At 39.3% G+C, this 18,573-nt stretch overlaps 1 protein-coding gene across 3 annotated transcripts in view; it reads right to left on the reverse strand.

Moving 5' to 3' along the window:
- Positions 1-18,573, reverse strand: part of TPCN1 (two pore segment channel 1) — a 42,412-nt gene that overhangs the window by 10,741 nt on the left and 13,098 nt on the right. For all 3 annotated transcript variants that reach the window (XM_063454711.1, XM_063454712.1, XM_063454713.1), the window contains exons 5-16: positions 15,458-15,571; positions 13,223-13,353; positions 12,405-12,493; positions 10,928-10,962; positions 10,698-10,756; positions 10,516-10,615; positions 8,142-8,258; positions 4,155-4,279; positions 3,923-3,971; positions 1,465-1,528; positions 1,235-1,279; positions 188-244 (exon numbers count right to left, since the gene is read on the reverse strand). In XM_063454711.1, the coding sequence (XP_063310781.1) occupies positions 188-244; positions 1,235-1,279; positions 1,465-1,528; positions 3,923-3,971; positions 4,155-4,279; positions 8,142-8,258; positions 10,516-10,615; positions 10,698-10,756; positions 10,928-10,962; positions 12,405-12,493; positions 13,223-13,353; positions 15,458-15,571 (985 nt within the window). The remainder of the gene's footprint in view (positions 1-187; positions 245-1,234; positions 1,280-1,464; positions 1,529-3,922; positions 3,972-4,154; positions 4,280-8,141; positions 8,259-10,515; positions 10,616-10,697; positions 10,757-10,927; positions 10,963-12,404; positions 12,494-13,222; positions 13,354-15,457; positions 15,572-18,573) is intronic.

The following is an 18,573-nucleotide window of genomic DNA, read 5'->3' on the forward strand; positions in this document are numbered from 1 at the left end:
TGCCCCCCTGGTGTAGGAAAGAGTGTGATAAGAGACCTATTTTGAAGTTTAAAATCAGTAACTGGTGCAAGTGGAGCACAAACTTGATTATGATGAAAGGTAGAAAAAATAAAAAGCTAGACTGATAATACAGAGCCTTCATAATGCCATCTATCGCCCAATGTAAAAAAGGAGATGTTGGGCTTACCCCGCAACATAAATGTTTCAGCTAGAATCCAGCAACCATTGACTGCCACAACTGCATCTGTATGGAGAAAACAAACAAGGATTGACAATACACAAAACTAAAATAAAGAATGTGGAAGAGAGATTGGAGGTATAACTACATTGGCGAGTCATAGGGCAGCTGAGAAGATATTTCCACTGTATCTACCTCATGTTAAATTCCACATTATATGGAGGATGCCCCTTTAAAATGTACAAATTACCAGAGGTTCTTTGAGAGTACCAAAGAACTGTACAATTAAAAATGATCTTTTATTACCTGTTCATTAAATGGACACTCCCCTGTTTAGTAGATATATCAACAATATAAACATGGATGCCATTAATTATGCATTTGTATCATTGGGGTATATACAGCATGCAGCATGCAAATACTGCAGGCATCTTGTCTGCAGCCTTTGCAAGCCCTTCCCTAATTCCCCAGCCTAGACATTCTGTGGCTGTCCAATCACAGACTTCCCAAAGCAGCTCAATGAGAACTCTGTACAAGATATGGGCTCGGAGCAATTGCCTCCTCTTGAATTTAGCTCCATTGAGCTAAACAACCAGGATGTAACAAGATTGACTGTCTGACAGCCAGGGGGTTATAACAAGATTCATTGCTAAAAGTGTCAATTTCTATTGAAATCTGCTCTTTTTTTTAAATAAAAAGCAAGCTTGAGTGGTCTGGAGTGACCCTTTAATTAAAACCACCTATCCCCAACAATTCTTCAAAGACTAAAAGAACAGAACCAATATAGTAACTAATAGAAACAATTATTTGTATTCCAATTACAGATATGAAACATAGTGTAATATGATTATATTAAAGCACATTCCAGAGGGATAACCTGACTGTGAGAGAGGAAAACAGCTAAAACAGAACACAAGAATAGTAGAGATGGTAGAACTAGAACAACAGAAAGCTGTAGATTGTCTGGAAACCATTGGGGACCTTAGCAGCACAGTCAGACAGTATGAGATGACACAGACAAGCAATGCATTGACCTTAACAGAGATGTCTACTTACATACGGCATACTGGAAAGCTTTTGAATTTGCCAATACATTGATACCTGAATAAGAAACCAAATGCGTTGATCATGTGTTTAAACAAAGTAGACAATATAAAATAAACAGAAATATATCAAATAAATCTTAGTAATTAGATAGATTTATTGACAAACATGTCATTATTCATTAATGGAAAGATCATGAAGATACAAAAATCCATGTAGTGTATATGACATTTCTACTATACCTTTAAATATAAGAAGTGCTGTGGGAGGCAGATCATCAAACCAGTGATCACGGATCCTCTGTACCTGTAGAAAAAGAAATGGATCATAACTAAACTGCAATGTGAATTCCACACTAGAATTGAGAAGTCATGTAAGGAAAAATTAGCTAGAAGACTAGTACATGTTAACCTTTTCATACTCACAGCTAATCTTTCAAAATGGTATAAAAATGATGGTTAATGACAAGCATTAAAGAGGAAGGAGTGTGTGAGGCATACCTGAGAATGATGAAAATATTTACAAATAGATGTTTGTCACTCTGAATGCAGCCACTATTCCACAAGAATAGGCAATAGCTTAAAGATTCTATGCATTCTGTACACAGAGGTCTTCTAACAAAACACGTTTGATTTCCATTAAATGGACACTATAGCTACCATAACCAGTATAGCTTAAATGGACACTATTGTCACAAAACCAACTTTAGCTTAAGGAAGCAGTTTTAGTGCATAAATCATGATCCTGCAGTCTCACTGCCCAAACCTCTGCAATTTGGGAGTTACTAGATCACTTTTGTTTCTGTCCATGCAGCCTTAGTCACACATTTCCTGGCTGGGACTCACACACCAGGCATAAAAAAAATGGTTTCACTTTCAATTAGATGTAACTTACTTTAAAAGTTCTTATTACCTGCTCTCTAAAGTGAACTTTAATCATACACAGAATGCTTCTGTGGGGTCTAGCAAGCTATTGTCAGTGCAGGAGATAATACATTTTAATTGAAATAGAATTTGCAATGACGAAGTATAAACATTAGTTGACTCTTTACAGGAAGTGTTTAGGAAGGCTGTGCAAGTCACATGCAGGGAGGTGTGACTAGGGTTCATAAACAAAGTGATTTAACTCCTAAATGGCAGAGAATTGAGCAGTGAGACTGCAGAGGCATGTTCTATACACCAAAACGGATTCAATAAGCTAAAGTTGTTTTGGTGACTATAGTGTCCCTTTAATGTAGTAGTTCTCGTTCCTGCAGGCTTTTCAATGTAAATACTGCCTTTTCAGAGAAAAGGCAGTGTTTACATTGCAGACTAGACACATAAATAGCTATTTTAACACTATGGTGTCAGGAATACATGTTTGTGTTCCTGACATTATAGTGTTCCTTTATGTAACAAATACCGTATTTATCGGCGTATAACACGCACTTTTTCCCCCTGAAAATAGGGGGGAAATCGTGGGTGCGTGTTATACGCCGATATCCCATAATTACTTACCTGTCCTGAAGCGTGGGCCGGCTTCACAGCTTGCACCACGGTACAGGAACTTTAATTTCATGTTCCGGTTTCCGGCGGGACTGAAAGGAAGTGTGCACAATAGTGTGCACACTTCCTTTCAGTCCCGCCGGAAACCGGAACATGAAATTAAAGTTCCTTTACCGCGGTGCAAGCTGTGAAGCCGGCCCACGCTTCAGGACAGGTAAGTAATTATGGGAGGGGAAGTACACTATGGGAGGGGAGGGGAGGGGAGGGGGGGAAGTACACTATGGGAGGGGAGGGGAGGGGGGGGGAAGTACACTATGGGAGGGGAGGGGGAGAATACTATGGGAGGGGAGGGGGGGAGAATACTATGGGGGGGAGAATACTATGGGAGGGGGAGGGGGAGAATACTATGAGAGGGGAGGGGGAGAATACTATGGGAGGGGAGGGGGAGAATACTATGGGAGGGGAGGGGGGAAGAATACTAAGGGAGGGGAGGGGGGAAGAATACTAAGGGAGGGGAGGGGGGGAGAATACTATGGGAGGGGAGGGGGGGAGAATACTATGGGAGGGGAGGGGGAGAATACTATGAGAGGGGAGGGGGGGAGAATACTATGGGAGGGGAGGGGGGGAGAATACTATGGGAGGGGGGGAGAATACTATGGGAGGGGAGGGGGGGAGAATACTATGGGAGGGGGGGAGAATACTATGGGAGGGGAGGGGGAGAATACTATGGGAGGGGAGGGGGAGAATACTATGGAAAGGGGGGGACACTATGGGATGAGGGGGGAACACTATGGGATGAGGGGGGAATACTATGGGATGAGGGGGGGGAATACTATGGGATGAGGGGGGGGAATACTATGGGATGAGGGGGGGGGGGGAATACTATGGGAGGGGGGAAATTTCCTGGAATTTCTTTCTAAAAATGAGGTGCGTGTTATACGCCGGTGCGTGTTATACGCCGATAAATACGGTAACCACAAATCAAAGAGCTGAGATGCATTGTTTGGTAAATAGAAACTTAATAGGGACTCAAAATAGTTTGCTAATTATTCACTAAACAGTGTATTAACAAAATGTTCCACATGTCATTCTCGCTAGCCAATAGAGAATATAGGTGAATTGGAGAATGTTTCAAACAGCTATTTTAGATTTCAATGCACTACAAGTCTCTATTTTTCTGTGAATGACTTACCCAGAAAAAATTATAGACACTCACCTTCCACTTCAAGTCAACAACTTCGTAAAAATGGTAAAAGTCACTTAATCTGCAAGCACAAACTGCATGAAAATCCGTAAACAATAAACACCAAACACACAAACCAAAACATAGTGAATAAAAAAAACTTCTTGACAAAACAATTACCACATTTTCAGCTCTAGTTTACATTGAGCACACACAAGAACGCATATATATATATATATTTTAAACCAAATAATGGTTTACTGACCTGAGATTATCTGCACCACTCTGCTTCAAGGCCCTGAAGGTCAAATATCGGTCCCGAGCAGACATGCGGGGCTTGTAAAATCTCATCATCCCATCGAAATGACAAAAGGAGACCCCAGGGGGTCCCTGAAAACCGAGGGATAAAGATTAAAACAAATCATCAACTTTTTTTTAAATGTCAGATTTAAAAGCAAACTAGTACAGGTTGTTGCTGCAGCAGACGCAGGGAAACATACAATTAATAGCACACAAAAAAGAATGGTAGAAATGGTGAAAGAAATAGAGCTGCACATGTCTAGCTTCCAATAGCATAGCATTTAGTAAGAAATAGTCACAGAGAGCATATAAATTAGATTAATGGGGTTTAAAAAGTCCTTTAACCCCTTAAGGACAAAACTTCTGGAATAAAAGGGAATCATGACATGCCACACATGTCGTGTCCTTAAGGGGTTAAAATATACGAATTGTTCTAGCGTCTTACGATTTCCACATTGCTTGGAATCCATTAGTTTCAAACTGTGAATTTTGTTTGTGATGAAAGACACTCCAGGCATCATATCAACCTATGTTCATTGCATCCATATGATACAATGAGGTCACCTGTCACAGTCTCCTTTTAAAAGTTGTTTGCAGCTGCAGAGATTTGCAACTATTGCTGCAGCAATAAGCCGCTGCTTTTCTTTGTGATGTTAAGGAGGAAACCACTCTACCTCCTCTGACAATATAAATATCTGCATGTTCATCCGTGTGTAGATGCAGGCTGTGCAAACTCCCCATCTCTCCTATGCATCTCTAAAAGAACCCAAGCCACGGCTCTACACACGCATCACTGACTGATCAGGAGAATGCAGTCTACAAGCACAATCCAATAATGAAAAAAAGAGCTGTGAATAAACTAATAGCAGCCATGGCTGCTACAATGATCTGCCATGGCTGCTACATATCCCACGATCCTCTGATGCACCCCATGCTACTCTTTTCTTTTTTTATTATTCAAATGTGGCTTTGGTGATGGCAGCCAAAGAGCTCAAATTCTAAGGTAGCAATATACTCACTATAGCAGTTTAAGCTAATAATCTAAATGAAGTTGTTTTAGTGCCTACTGTTGTTACCCTCTCCTTAGTGGCCCCAAATAATTAGAGGGCTTGGGAGCACAGCTTCAAGCCACACGTACAAGCCCTCTGGCTATGAGAGCCAGGACTCTTTGTGTTATCCAGATACTTATGTCTACTTATGACACGATGATACCCTGCACTTATCACGGTCATCGTATTTTTCTTTATTATTATTTTATTTTTTTTGCGGTGTCTACTATCATTTATCCCACTTTTTATTTGGTATAAAACTGTTTTGGTAGGTGGGAAAATGTTTATGCTTGCCTGATTGAGAGGGGTTATTGAGTTACCGGATAGTAAATGCAGACCATAAAACCAGTGATCGAGGGGTGCCCTCGAAGATATGGCAAGGTTACTTTGGTTTTAGCATAATTTTAGCACCTACTTATTACTTGGTGTATTAGCATACTCCTGCCCTTCTGATCCAGGAGTACATCCTATTAAAACTTTCCCAACCATTAGATACACCTTGTTACATAGTCTGCCAGTACTTTGCAACAATTAATTCTGGTTTTTGTTTTGGATATAATTAGATCTCTTTGTAGGGATTAGATATACATAAAATACAATCCTACATCAAGGATTATTATGTTGCAAGCTACTTTCAGACTGTGTGTATATTCTTTAGAGTCTCCTACATGTGCAGTGCTGTACCGATCTGCCATAGAGAATCATTGCATGCAATGACTCTTTGACAGAATCACAGGCACACTGCGGCGGACGCAGCGCGTGCACCTACTATCGCCATTGCTCCTCTATAAAAAGTACTGGATTGAACCATCATCCTGTAGGCATTCCTCCAGAATGACATTAGATGAGGAAGGTACTCTGCACTAGAGAGAAGGTGAGTAGATTATTCTCTTTTTTTTTTAAATTGCAGCTCTAAAACTAACTTGGGACATTAAGACTGTAGCATTAGGCATACAGAAATCCCTTTTAATTGATCAGACCACCGCACTTTGCTACCTGTGGAGTTTTATTCATTGAATAAGACTACAGAGGCAAATCCCGGACGGATCGATTCATTCAGGCGTAGAATAAAAGGAATTAGATTATTTCGAACCACCTGAAAAACATTTGTGCACAAGTCTAGTTATTATCTTCTTCAATCATTAAGTTTTGTGATGAGATTAGAGATTTACTTCTGTTGGCCCTTCAATGCAAATCATGCTTGTGCATCCATCTGTAAACAGTGGACCGTTGCATAACTTAATCATCTCGAACAGCAGAAATTGCAAGCAACTGCAATACTTATCATAATTTCAATTTTCTTACTAATTTATGTTGCTACATTTACTAATGTATATCTCCTTCTCAGGGCAGGATGAATAGGAAACCGTACTCTAAAATTAGTAGGAATAGAGCTACCCACTTCCTCACAGAAAGTTTGTGCAATTAGCTCTACAAACCCCATAGGAGAATAGTGGAAACTGTAGGCACCCAGACCACTTCAGCTCATTGAAGTGGTCTGGGTGCAAACTCCCATCACCCTTAACCCTGCAGTGGTAATTATTTCAGTTTTTATGAACTGCAATAATTACCTCTGAGGGTTAACTCCTCCTCTAGTGGCTGCCTATTAGACAGCCACAAAAGGGACTTCTGGAATTGCAACTGACTTTTGGTCCGTTATCTGACGCTGGACGTCCTCACGCTCTGCATGAGGACCTCCACCGTCAGATTTTCCCCATAGGAAAGCTTTGAATAATGGTTTCCTATGGGGAGATCCTAATGAGAGTGCGGCCATTGGAGGAGCGTGGGCAGAGCTGAGCCAAGGCCAAGAGACATCAGCGCTGGACCCAGGTAAGTGACTGAAGGGGCCGCGGGGAGGGGACCTTGACAAAAGGGAAATCTATAGTGCCAGGAAAACAAACTAGCTTTCCTGGCACTATAGATTCCTTTAATGATGTTGTGGTTAATAATCAGTAAAAAGAAAATTATAGTAAGTATGAAACAATTTTGTTTGACTGAAAAACTATTGCAGCATTAACCAAATATAAACAAAGGGACAGAAAACGCAGAGAGTTAAGATACCAGTAACAAACATTTTCACCAAGAAATGCCATATAACAACACAGTGAAGTGCAAATATCCTCACAAGATGTGAGCAGAACACTCCACTATTTCAGGCCTGACAAAAGGAGCACACTACACAGGTTGCACGTTTGCAACCCCATGGCATTTAATTACAGACGGTATCCTGGGTAACCCATTCTATATCAAGAGACATGGAGCAAAGGATACTAAAACTACCAAATGTATAAAAGGGAACAATATACAAATAATTCCCAATGGCATTGGCTAATTACAAGTCAACGTCCTGGAAGCCAGTAAGTGGTTATCCAGAATATCAAGGCAAACTTGACAGGCAATCAAAAATCGAATTTTAAAATGAACAAGGGTTCAGGCAAACTCAAACATCAAGATCAAAGTAGAGAGGTTTAGGTGAGATCCCTAACCTCTGAATACAGGAAACCCAAGGAAGACACTTTTGCCTACTAGCTGTTTTATGGATCTACAGGGAAACGGAAACTACACTTTCCTCGCTTGGACTTAAAAATTAAAGTACAAAATAAATAAATGCTTTAACATAGGCCAGGCAATCATAAACAACGCAAAAACATGGATGTGAGAGTAGGCACATGGATTTTTTGCATAAAACAAGTCTTACATATTTTGGCAACACAATAAACATCAGAAGATCTGCAGAATGGTTAAGTAAATTCAAGGCTGCTCTCGGTGAACCCAAATTTCTTGGCTTTACAGAAAGCTTGAGAGTTTGGTTCACCAGTATCCTGTGATAGAACATTATTGCTATACCTGTAGCGCAGCAGCCCTGTGTTATACAATAACTTACTGCTTCTGCCTCGGGATACCTGTGAGTTGAAGAGCAGCTGGTAGCTGTGCTGGATGGCTGTGCGCTTGTGCAGTAGCAAAGACTTGAACTTCTTTTTTTCTATATCATTGAATGTGTCGAAAACAACAGCCAGGAGCTGGGGAGATGAAGCAATCAAAAGGTAATTGGAAAGGTCAAGGAAATTGAAGGTGAAGACAACCTACAGCACATACAAACAAAAATAAAAAGCAGTAAAGGGATTATACATACAAGTAAACCTTTACATGGCAAACCACCACACTACATTAAGCACATCGGATCTGGGAATTAATAAGTGGTTCACATTATCCAGTTAAAACAGCACAGATGCAAAGGTGATAAAAATTATTATTATTACTAGTATTTATATAGTGTCAGCATATTCCGTAGCGCTTTACAATATTATCAAAGGGGGAGATTTAACAATAAATGAGACAATTACAAAAACTTACAGGAATAATAGGTTGGAGACGGCCCTGCTCAAACAAGCTTACAGTATACAGGAGGTGTGGCATAAAACACAACAGGACAGGAGGTAGGAATCAAACAAGGTGGAGTGAAGCAGAGCTGGAGGAGAGAATAGTACTGCCCTTTAGGAAAAAAGCAAGAGGCAGGTATGTGAGGTAGAGGTTATCCATAAGCTTTCCTAAAGAGATAGGTTTTGAAGACTTTTTAAATGATTAAAGACTAGGAGAGAGCTTGATGGTCGTAGGCAGGCTATTCCAAAGGAAAGGAGCCACCCGCGAGCAGTCATGCAAGCGTGAGTTGGCTGTACGGGTGCGAGCAGCAGACAGGAGAAGGTCACGGGCACAGCGGAGAGACCGAGAAGGGGCATAGATGCGAATCAGTGAAGAAATGTAGGAGGGGCTAGAATTGGTCAGTGCTTTAAAGGTGTGGATTAGTACCTTGAATTGACTCCTATAGGATACAGGAAGCCAATGTAAGGACTGATAGAGGGGAGAGGTGTGAGAGGAGGCGACAGGAGAGGAAAGTCAGTCTAGCTGCAGCATTCATTGCAGACTGTAGCGGGGCAATACGACTATGCTACAGGGACCATGCATGGAGGTCAGGAATTGGTTAATATTTCCACTAATCCTCTTGCAGGGCAAGTTATAAATGATGGTTGCTAATATGATACCACACTTTTCTCTGTAATGATCTTTGACATTACAAACTCAACATTATAACACTGCTGACATGACAGTATATCTGGTTCTCTACCTTGTGAAATGTCTAAAAATTACATGTGAGGCAATAAAATCTTCTGATGAAGCTAAAATAAGGCTGATGCAAGCCTTACCGTCTCCATTTTATTGTACTAGATACGGACCCTTCCCCTTCAAAAATTGAGAGGGGGGAGGAAAAACAAAACAACTTACCTGCAATCGAGCCGACTATGAACTGCTGCTCCATCTCCTCTGAGAACAACATACATTTTGATCTTGGTACAAATTAATGTGGCAAATATGATGCATCAATTCGAAATCCATTTACACATTCGGCATCATCATGCTGTGCATGATAATGCCAAATGTGAATGTCTTTGAAAAACAAAAAAGTCTTAAAATAGAAGAGCCTCTGATGGCTGCTAGTCTGATCGCCACTAGGGCAGGGCTGCTACAATAGCCATGATGCTTTGCATGCCTTGAGAATTACAAAGCATCATGGAAGCTGTAGTTTTAATCTACCTTTTGGGCACCCATTCATTAGAGGACTGGTTTAGGCAAAGTTTAAACATTGCTTTATCTTGGAAACCTTTAACATTGCCAGACAAAAGGGACGGCATCAATGCACCAAAATCACTTCAGTAGGATGAAGTGGCATTGGTGCCTAATGTCCTTTAACTGTTGAAGAAAACAAAAATTTATTATAAAAAATTATTATTATTATAAGCTAAAGTGGAAAAATGTAAATAAAATAAAATAGTGTTCCTGCTTTTTTATATATTTTATTCATATTTAATGTTGTGTGCCCTTTCTGACCATTCAAAAAATATATAATATGCATGGATGAGATCCCCTTAACCCCTTAAGGACCAAACTTCTGGAATAAAAGGGAATCATGACATGTCACACATGTCATGTGTCCTTAAGGGGTTAAAGAACAAAGGAACTAACACATGGCATACATTCTAGGTTTCCTTTTAGTCCAGAAGTTGGACCATTGCCTCCCCTTTTAAGGTGTTAAACAGATATTTTAAATTGTACATTAGCATGTAATCTCACTAGCACAATGCACAGAATATATACATACCTGTCTTGTCACTCACATTTGGCTGCTTTGGTGAATTTCAGTGTCACATACATATAAACCCACAACAAATCATAACATATAAACACAATTGTAAGCTAAAGTCCATGCTGTGAAACGCTCACAAGATTCATGATGAAGTAGAGTTCAATGGACAGATAGACAATGAAGAAGATGCAGGACCAAGGGTTGCGAGAATATGCCGGCATCATGACATCCGGGAAACTGCAAAGCAAGAAGTGTGTTGTCATTTCAGTGAGAACAATAACATAAAATAATGACAGAAAAAACAATGTGCGGAACTTACTTGGCAGTTGTAAGAAGCACAAACAGGCTGACCAAGCTATTTTCCAGAGTGCTAAAATACTGAAAAATGTAAAGGAACATATCAAAAAGACATTAATCCAAACCACACATAGTTCAGCAAATTTGTATATAGGAGGAATATATGACTAATTCAGTTAAAGCACAGGCAAAAACAAAGATATACATGAAATGTTTTAACTCAAGAGCACTTCAGTGATCATCAAAACTTACTGGATCAGACAGATTTGGAGAAAACAAGTAGAAACCTAAAGGGATAAAACAAAAAAAACTTAATATTTTACCTGTGTAATGAACTGGTCTATGTCTGTGGTCAAAGTGTATATATATATATATATTGATATCCAGGCCATACACAGATTGGTCTGTCTGGTCTTAGAATCCCTTGAAGAGACACAACCAAGTTGCTGGGATTGTGTACCGAAACATCTGCACAGAATATGGATTGGACCTGCCTAAGTCCAGATGGAAGATACCACAAAGGGTGGTTGAGAATGACAGGGCTAAGATCCTGTGGGACTTCATGATCCAGACAGACAAGCAAGTGCTGGCCAACCAACCAGACAGTGTTGGTAGACAAGAACCGAGACTGCAGTCGTGGTGGATGTGGCAATACCCAGTGACTATAACATCAGGAAGAAGGAACATGAGAAGGTGGACAAATACCAAGGACTGAAAGAAGAACTAGAAAGGATGTGGAAAGTGAAGGCAGTAGTAGTCCCAGTTGTGATAGGAGCATTTGGGGCTGTGACTCCCAAGTTGGGGTAATGGCTTCAACAGATTCCAGGTGGGACATCTGAGATCGCTGTCCAGAAGAGTGCAGTTCTAGGAACAGCTAAAATACTGCGCAGAACCCTCAAACTCCCAGGTCTCTGGTAGAGGACCCAAGAATGAGGAATAAACATACCACCCAGGAGGGGTGAGAAAATAAATTCTAAATTTTATATAAACTATGCCATGAACTATTGTCAATCACCTGTTGTATTTGTGGATGACAAGGGATTATAGGACATTTCATCAGTTAATAGCTGGTGCTATCTTAAGCCCTTCACAACATTTTATACTGTCCTAAAAATAGTGGGCTTTAACATCATTAGAATGGCATGGAATGTCCTGTAGTCACGGTGTGAACAGGGTTCAATCCCTGCTTAAACCAGGGAGACCCAGACATTAATCAATACTTGGGGCTCCCCTCTGTCAGCTGGAGCCATATTTAGTGGCCCCAGAGTGACAGATGAGCTGTTAGCAGCACTCAGAGTGAGAGCTGCATTTGGACGTTTAAATTAATTTAAAATCACTGCTGCTGAGCAATTACGCTCAGCAGCGATGATTCTCACCTTGTCCCCAATCTGAGAGAGACCCTCATGATCTGAAAAGACCCTGATAGTGGGATTTATTAATCAGGACGGAAATGTAAATCTATTTTGTGTTCTTTCTCAGTTGCACTTGATGCCATTTTTTTTTTTAACCCATATTTAGTTTAAGTTGCATTTATACTTAAGGTTGTGTTACGAATACATATAGGATATAAAGAGAATTGCATCCCATTTAAACCCAGTATATAACATAATATAGCAGGGCTACCATCAGAGATGTTGGAGCCCCTGACAGAGCTCAAATGTTCAGAATATTTGTACGTGTATGCACCCTGGCTACTTTGCAAAACAAGTTATGACAAAGGAACTCTTACCTAATATAGCAAAAATTACCATGAAGAATAGGAGGAGAAGAAGGATATCTATAAAAGGTGGAAGAGACTGGAAGATCTGACGCAGATTCCTGGAGATAAAAAATATAAAAAGCTTTAGTGGCAGGTCTCATTCAACGCTTAACTGCAAAAAAAATCTTGTTCTCAACCAATAAAGCAAATTCAAATACACACTTACCAAAGCAACAAAACAAGGATACAAACAATACAGTATCGATCAACTAACCCAATTCTTCAAGAAGAGCTTAGATCTTTAGACAATCACTCTAACATAAATACCATAAGCTTGCATCTGTACTGTACTTTAAAAGACAAAAACTGGACAAACTTTATAACCTTGTAAATGTATCCAAAAATATATGAAACAATACAGATAATGAAAAAAACAATACAAACATAATGAACCCATTATAGCAAACGCAGGTGGATGTAATATATGTGCATATGATCTCTTCAAAATTCCAAATTTTTAACAAGCATTTTCAAGTTGCATCTGTTTTCCACTGACAAACCTCCACATGATGAATAGTAATCAATACCCTCTCCTACTCGCTATGTGCTTTTCTTACGAACATGTCACTTGCTTTCTACCTCTACAGCTAGACATGCATGTTATTTCTACTGGTGTGCATCATATTAGATATTCACCATGTATTCAACATTCAGTTTGCACCCTGCACACATGTGACTTGAATGCTGGTTACACAGATATGCAGTAAATGACTTGATACAGCCTGATGCCACCAACTACAATTTACTTTACTGGTCAGTTCTGCATCTACATATACAATTTATATTACCTCCGTACAGCTCCACAGTATCTACAGTCCACCAAGAAAATGGGGCGCAAGGCTCGAGTTACGCGCATGTGTGAAGTCTGTCTCACTAGCACTACAATGGCTTCAATAAGTTGCACCAGTAGCACACCACTCTGTAGAGTAAGGATGAGTATATTAACAATGGTTGCCAATTAATAAAGTATTGATAAACACATGCAGATCTGCAATCAAATGCACTCAGGTGCCTTCTTTTGTTTTGTTTAAATCATCTTTTTCCACATCAATCTAGACTAAATACTCCATAACAAAAGAGCAAAACCAGGTTTTTGACACCGTTGCAGATTAAACAAAATCAATCATTTTTTAAATTTACATTTAAGTTTTCAACCCCTTAACTCAGTACTTAGTTGAAGGACCTTTGGCAGCAGCAAAAGACTGTCTCTCTGGGTATGATGTAAATCTTTGTACACCTGAATTTGGGTCAATCCTGCAGATCCTCTCAAGCTCTGTCACGTTGGATGGGCACTGTTGGTGTACATCCATTTTTAGGTCTCTCCAGAAATATTAGATTGTATTCAAGTCCAGGCTCTGGTTGGGTCACTCAAGAACATGTACAGAGTTGTTCCAAAGCCACTTTTGCTTTGTCTTGACTGCATGCTAAGGGTCAGTGTCCTTTACAAAGGTGGATCTTCAGTGACATCCTCAGTGCTCTGGTTTTCATTAAAGGGCCACTATAGTGCCAGGAAAACAATCTCGTTTTCCTAGCACTATAGTGTTAATAGGTCCCCCCCACCCTCATGGCCCCCCTCCCGCCAGGCTCTAGGGGGAGGAAGGGGCTAAATGCTTACCGTTCTCCAGCGCCGTTCTCCCTCGGCGCTGGGGACTCTCCTCCTCCCGACGTCATTGGCTGAATGCGCGGCAAGAGCCGCGCGCGCATTCAGTCAGTCCATAGGAAAGCATTCTCAATGCTTTCCTATGGACGCTGGCGTCTTCTCCCTGTGAAAATCACAATCCGAAGCGTGGAAGCGCCTCTAGCGGCTGTCAATGAGACAGCCACTAGAGGCTGGATTAACCCTAATGTAAACATAGCAGTTTCTCTGAAACTGCTATGTACAGCAGGCAGGGTTAACCCTAGATGGACCTGGCACCCAGACCACTTCATTGAGCTGAAATTGTTCTGGTGCCTATAGTGGTCCTTTAAGGAGATCTCTGTATTTTGCGGAGTTCAGCTTTACCACAACCTAAATAGTATCCTAATGTCTGCTGCTGAAAAACACCTCCATGCTACTACCTCATGCTTAGTTTCCCCCAGAAATGATGCCAAACAGTTCAAATTTTGCAGTCTGAGAGTCTTTTTTGTAAAGTCCAAGTGGGCTTTCATTTGTCATGCAATGGGGAAAAGGTCCCCAATTTGGTCAGTCTGCCATGCCGTTTTGGTGGAGTATTGCAGTGATGGTTGCCCTTCTGCAAATTTCTCCCATCTTCACATGTGATCTCTGGAGCTCACCCAGAGTGACCATCTGGTTCTTGGTCACCTCTCTTATGAAACCCTTTCTCCCATGATTGCTCAGCTTGTCTGGGTGGCCAGCTCTAAAAAGATTAATGGCTGTTCCAAACTGCTTCAATGGCCTTTCCCAGATCTGTTCCACCACATAATCCTGCCTCTGAGCTCATGGCTTGTTTCATGCTCTGATGGGCATTTAAAGTTGTGAGAATATAGGCAGGTGCATGCCTTTCCAGATCATGTCTATTCAATTAAATCTGCCACAGGTGGACTCCAATTAGAGTGTAAAAACATCTCAAAGATGATCCAGAGAAATGGAATGTATCAGAGTTAAATTTCCTGTGTCTTAGCAAAGGTTCTGAATACTTATGTCAATGACATCTCAGTTTTCTTTATAATAAATGTGCAGAGATTTCAACAATCTGCTTTTTGCTTTGTCATTATGAGATATTGAATGTAGATTGGTGTGGAAAAAAACTATTGAAACATATGTGGCATATGGCTGCAATGTAAAAAAAATGTGGAAAAAAATTAAGGGGCTCAAATACACTATATTTTGCAATTTACACATATACAAACGATATACTTTAAGGATACATCTATGGGACTTAAATAATTCTACATAACTTGCAGCAATGCAACCAAGCTAATTTTTTCTCTGAAAACATCAAATTTACGGCATAATTTTTTATTATTTGTAAATTCGGAACAAAACACTGTCCTGTTTTCACGTTTACGGAGTCACCCCTGACCTTCAGCATGGTCCTGCGATGCTTTAGAAAACTTCGGCACCCAAGCCATCTCATCTTCATGCTCAATTCAAACATCACCAGTGCAAGAGCTAACAGTTCCAAAGTAGCATGAACCTATAAGTAAATTATAACAACCACCTGTAAATAAGGTGTGAGATAAAGACCTGGGGATAAGAAGCTCTTATGTTACATACAGATTTCTCAGTAACTGCACATATGCTTTTGCAAATGGTATGCTTCATTTTCTCAATAGATCAACTACTTGTGTAGTTCTAATGTTCTGCTTCTATCTATAGTTACAGACCTCCATACATACACACACACACACACATATATATATATATATATATATATATATATATATATATATATATATATACACATACCTACACACAAAAACAAACATAAAAATGCTCTGTTAATGAATCTGAAGTGATAGATTAAGTTCTACTCCACCACTGTCAAAGTGCATTTCAAAATCCCTCATTATTCAATGTGATTGCATAATTTGTGTGGAAGTGCAAATAACTACTACTAGCATTTCCACAACTCACACTTCCAAAAAGGAGAGTGTGAGCAGGCTCTCTCCCACTTAAAAACATATTATGGCACACCTCTTGAAATGCTTGAGCTGGAGTATTTCTCACAGACCAAAAATTGTAGGGATAACTGGAGTATGGATCATCAGTAAGTTACAATGTCATTACAGTAACAGTCTCATGCATATACCAATGGCCAGGGGATCCCCACTGAAGGAGGCCACGCTGAAAATGTGAATGGGCATAAGACAGGGACCGTGTATGAGCCAATAAATAAATACCTTTACTTTTCCTAAAGCGGCAGCCCCTGCACAAGCAAGTATCATCAACATATTGATTGCTACGTGGCCCATCCAAGCAGGAGCCCGCTGGACAGAAGTTTATGGGATAATTAGTTTATGACCTAGCTGGAGTTCCATTAATGCATAGCCAGGTTTACAGCCTTGTGAAGATGTATGTGTAACCAATCTCACAGCTGCATGTGGCTGTGGCATTCCTCTGTACAGAAGCGGAGAGAGATCCATTCTATTTGTACGCAGTGTGAGCATGCCACAGACACATACTGAAAATGGACAGATCTCAAATACATAATTAAAGGGACACTATAGTCATCTGAACAACTTTAGCTTAATGAAGCAGTTTTGGTGTATAGAACATGCCCCTGCAGCCTCACTGCTCAATCCTCTGCCATTTAGGAGTTAAATCCCTTTGTTTATGAACCCTAGTCACACCTCCCTGCATGTGACTTGCACAGCCTTCCATAAACACTTCCTGTAAAGAGAGCTCTATTTAGGCTTTCTTTATTGCAAGTTCTGTTTAATTAAGATTTTCTTATCCCCTGCTATGTTAATAGCTTGCTAGACCCTGCAAGAGCCTCCTGTATGTGATTAAAGTTCAATTTAGAGATTGAGCTACAATTATTTAAGGTAAATTACATCTGTTTGGAAGTGAAACCAGTTGTTTTTTTTCATGCAGGCTCTGTCAATCATAGCCAGGGGAGGTGTGGCTAGGGCTGCATAAACAGAAACAAAGTGATTTAACCCCTTAAGACCGCAGCCAAATGTACAAGTTGTGATCCAAAAAAAACGTAAACAAAACCTGGCATTTGCGCTATATGTCTGTCCAACCGTAATTCACCTCTTTCATATAAAATGCACCCACACTTATTATATATCATTTTATTCAGGGGAAACAGGGCTTTCATTTAACATCAAATATTTAGCTATGGAACATAACTTAATATGAATACAATATAAAAAAATGAGAGAAAATAAGATTTTTTTAAATTTTCTTAGTTGTGAATGTCATAATACTGTTTGCTTTTACTGCAATAAAATACACATATTTGTGTTCAGCGATGTCTCACGTGTAAAACAGTACCCCCTATGTACAGGTTTTATGGTGTTTTGGGAAGTTACAGGGTCAAATAAAGCATGTTACACTTTTCAGTTTTTTCACATTGAAATTTGCCAGTTTGGTTACGTTGCCTTTGAGACTGTATGGTAGCCCAGGAATGAGAATTACCCCCATGATTGCATACCATTTGCAAAAGTAGACAACCCAAGGTATTGCAAATGGGGTATGTCCAGTCTTTTTTAGTAGCCACTTGGTCACAAACACTAGCCAAAGTTAACGTTAATATTTGTTTGTGTGTGAAAAATGCAAAAAACTAATTTGAAAGCCAATTTTGGCCAGTGTTTGTGACTAAGTGGCTACTAAAAAAGACTGAACATACCCCATTTGCAATACCTTGGGTTGTCTACTTTTGCAAATGGTATGCCATTATGGAGGTAATTCTTATTTAATTAAACAAATATTTGTGTTTCAAAACAGTAAAAAGTATTACAGCAAAAATATCGTCGGTGTAATTGCCGTTTGTGTGCGAAAAATGCAATAAATTTCACTTTCCCTGACGATATCATTGTTGTAATACATTTTACGGTTTTGAAACACAAATATTTGTGTTCAGCGATGTCTCCCGAGTAAAACAGTACCCCCCATGTACAGGTTTTATAGTGTCTTGGAAAGTTATAGGGTTAAATATAGTGCTAGCAAATTAAATTCCCTATACTTTCGGCCTGGGTTGTTAGGCAGGTCCCGCTAATTGTAATTAATTAGGATACCTAATTATGTAAAATTATTACATAAATATATATGTAAAATTATTATATATACACGTGTGTGGATATATATATGTGTGTATATATATATATATATATATATATATATATATATGTATATAATTTTTTTACAATTATTTTTATTTATATATAGGTATACATATAGTGATGTATACGTATATACTTAGGTATATACATATATATTATTTCGTTCTACATGTATTTTGATATCAATATATATATATTAATATCAAAATACAGTTAGAACGAAATTACACACATATATATATTTTTAATTATTTTTTTTTAATTTTTTAATTTATTTTTTTTAACGTTTTATATTTTTTTATTATAAAATATATATATATAATTATAATTATGTATATATTTAATCAATATCCTTCTACGTGTATTTTGATATTAACCCCTTAAGGACCAAACTTCTGGAATAAAAGGG

Source organism: Pelobates fuscus, chromosome 5 (genome assembly GCF_036172605.1).
Source record: "Pelobates fuscus isolate aPelFus1 chromosome 5, aPelFus1.pri, whole genome shotgun sequence".
Classification (NCBI taxonomy): Eukaryota; Metazoa; Chordata; class Amphibia; order Anura; family Pelobatidae; genus Pelobates; species Pelobates fuscus.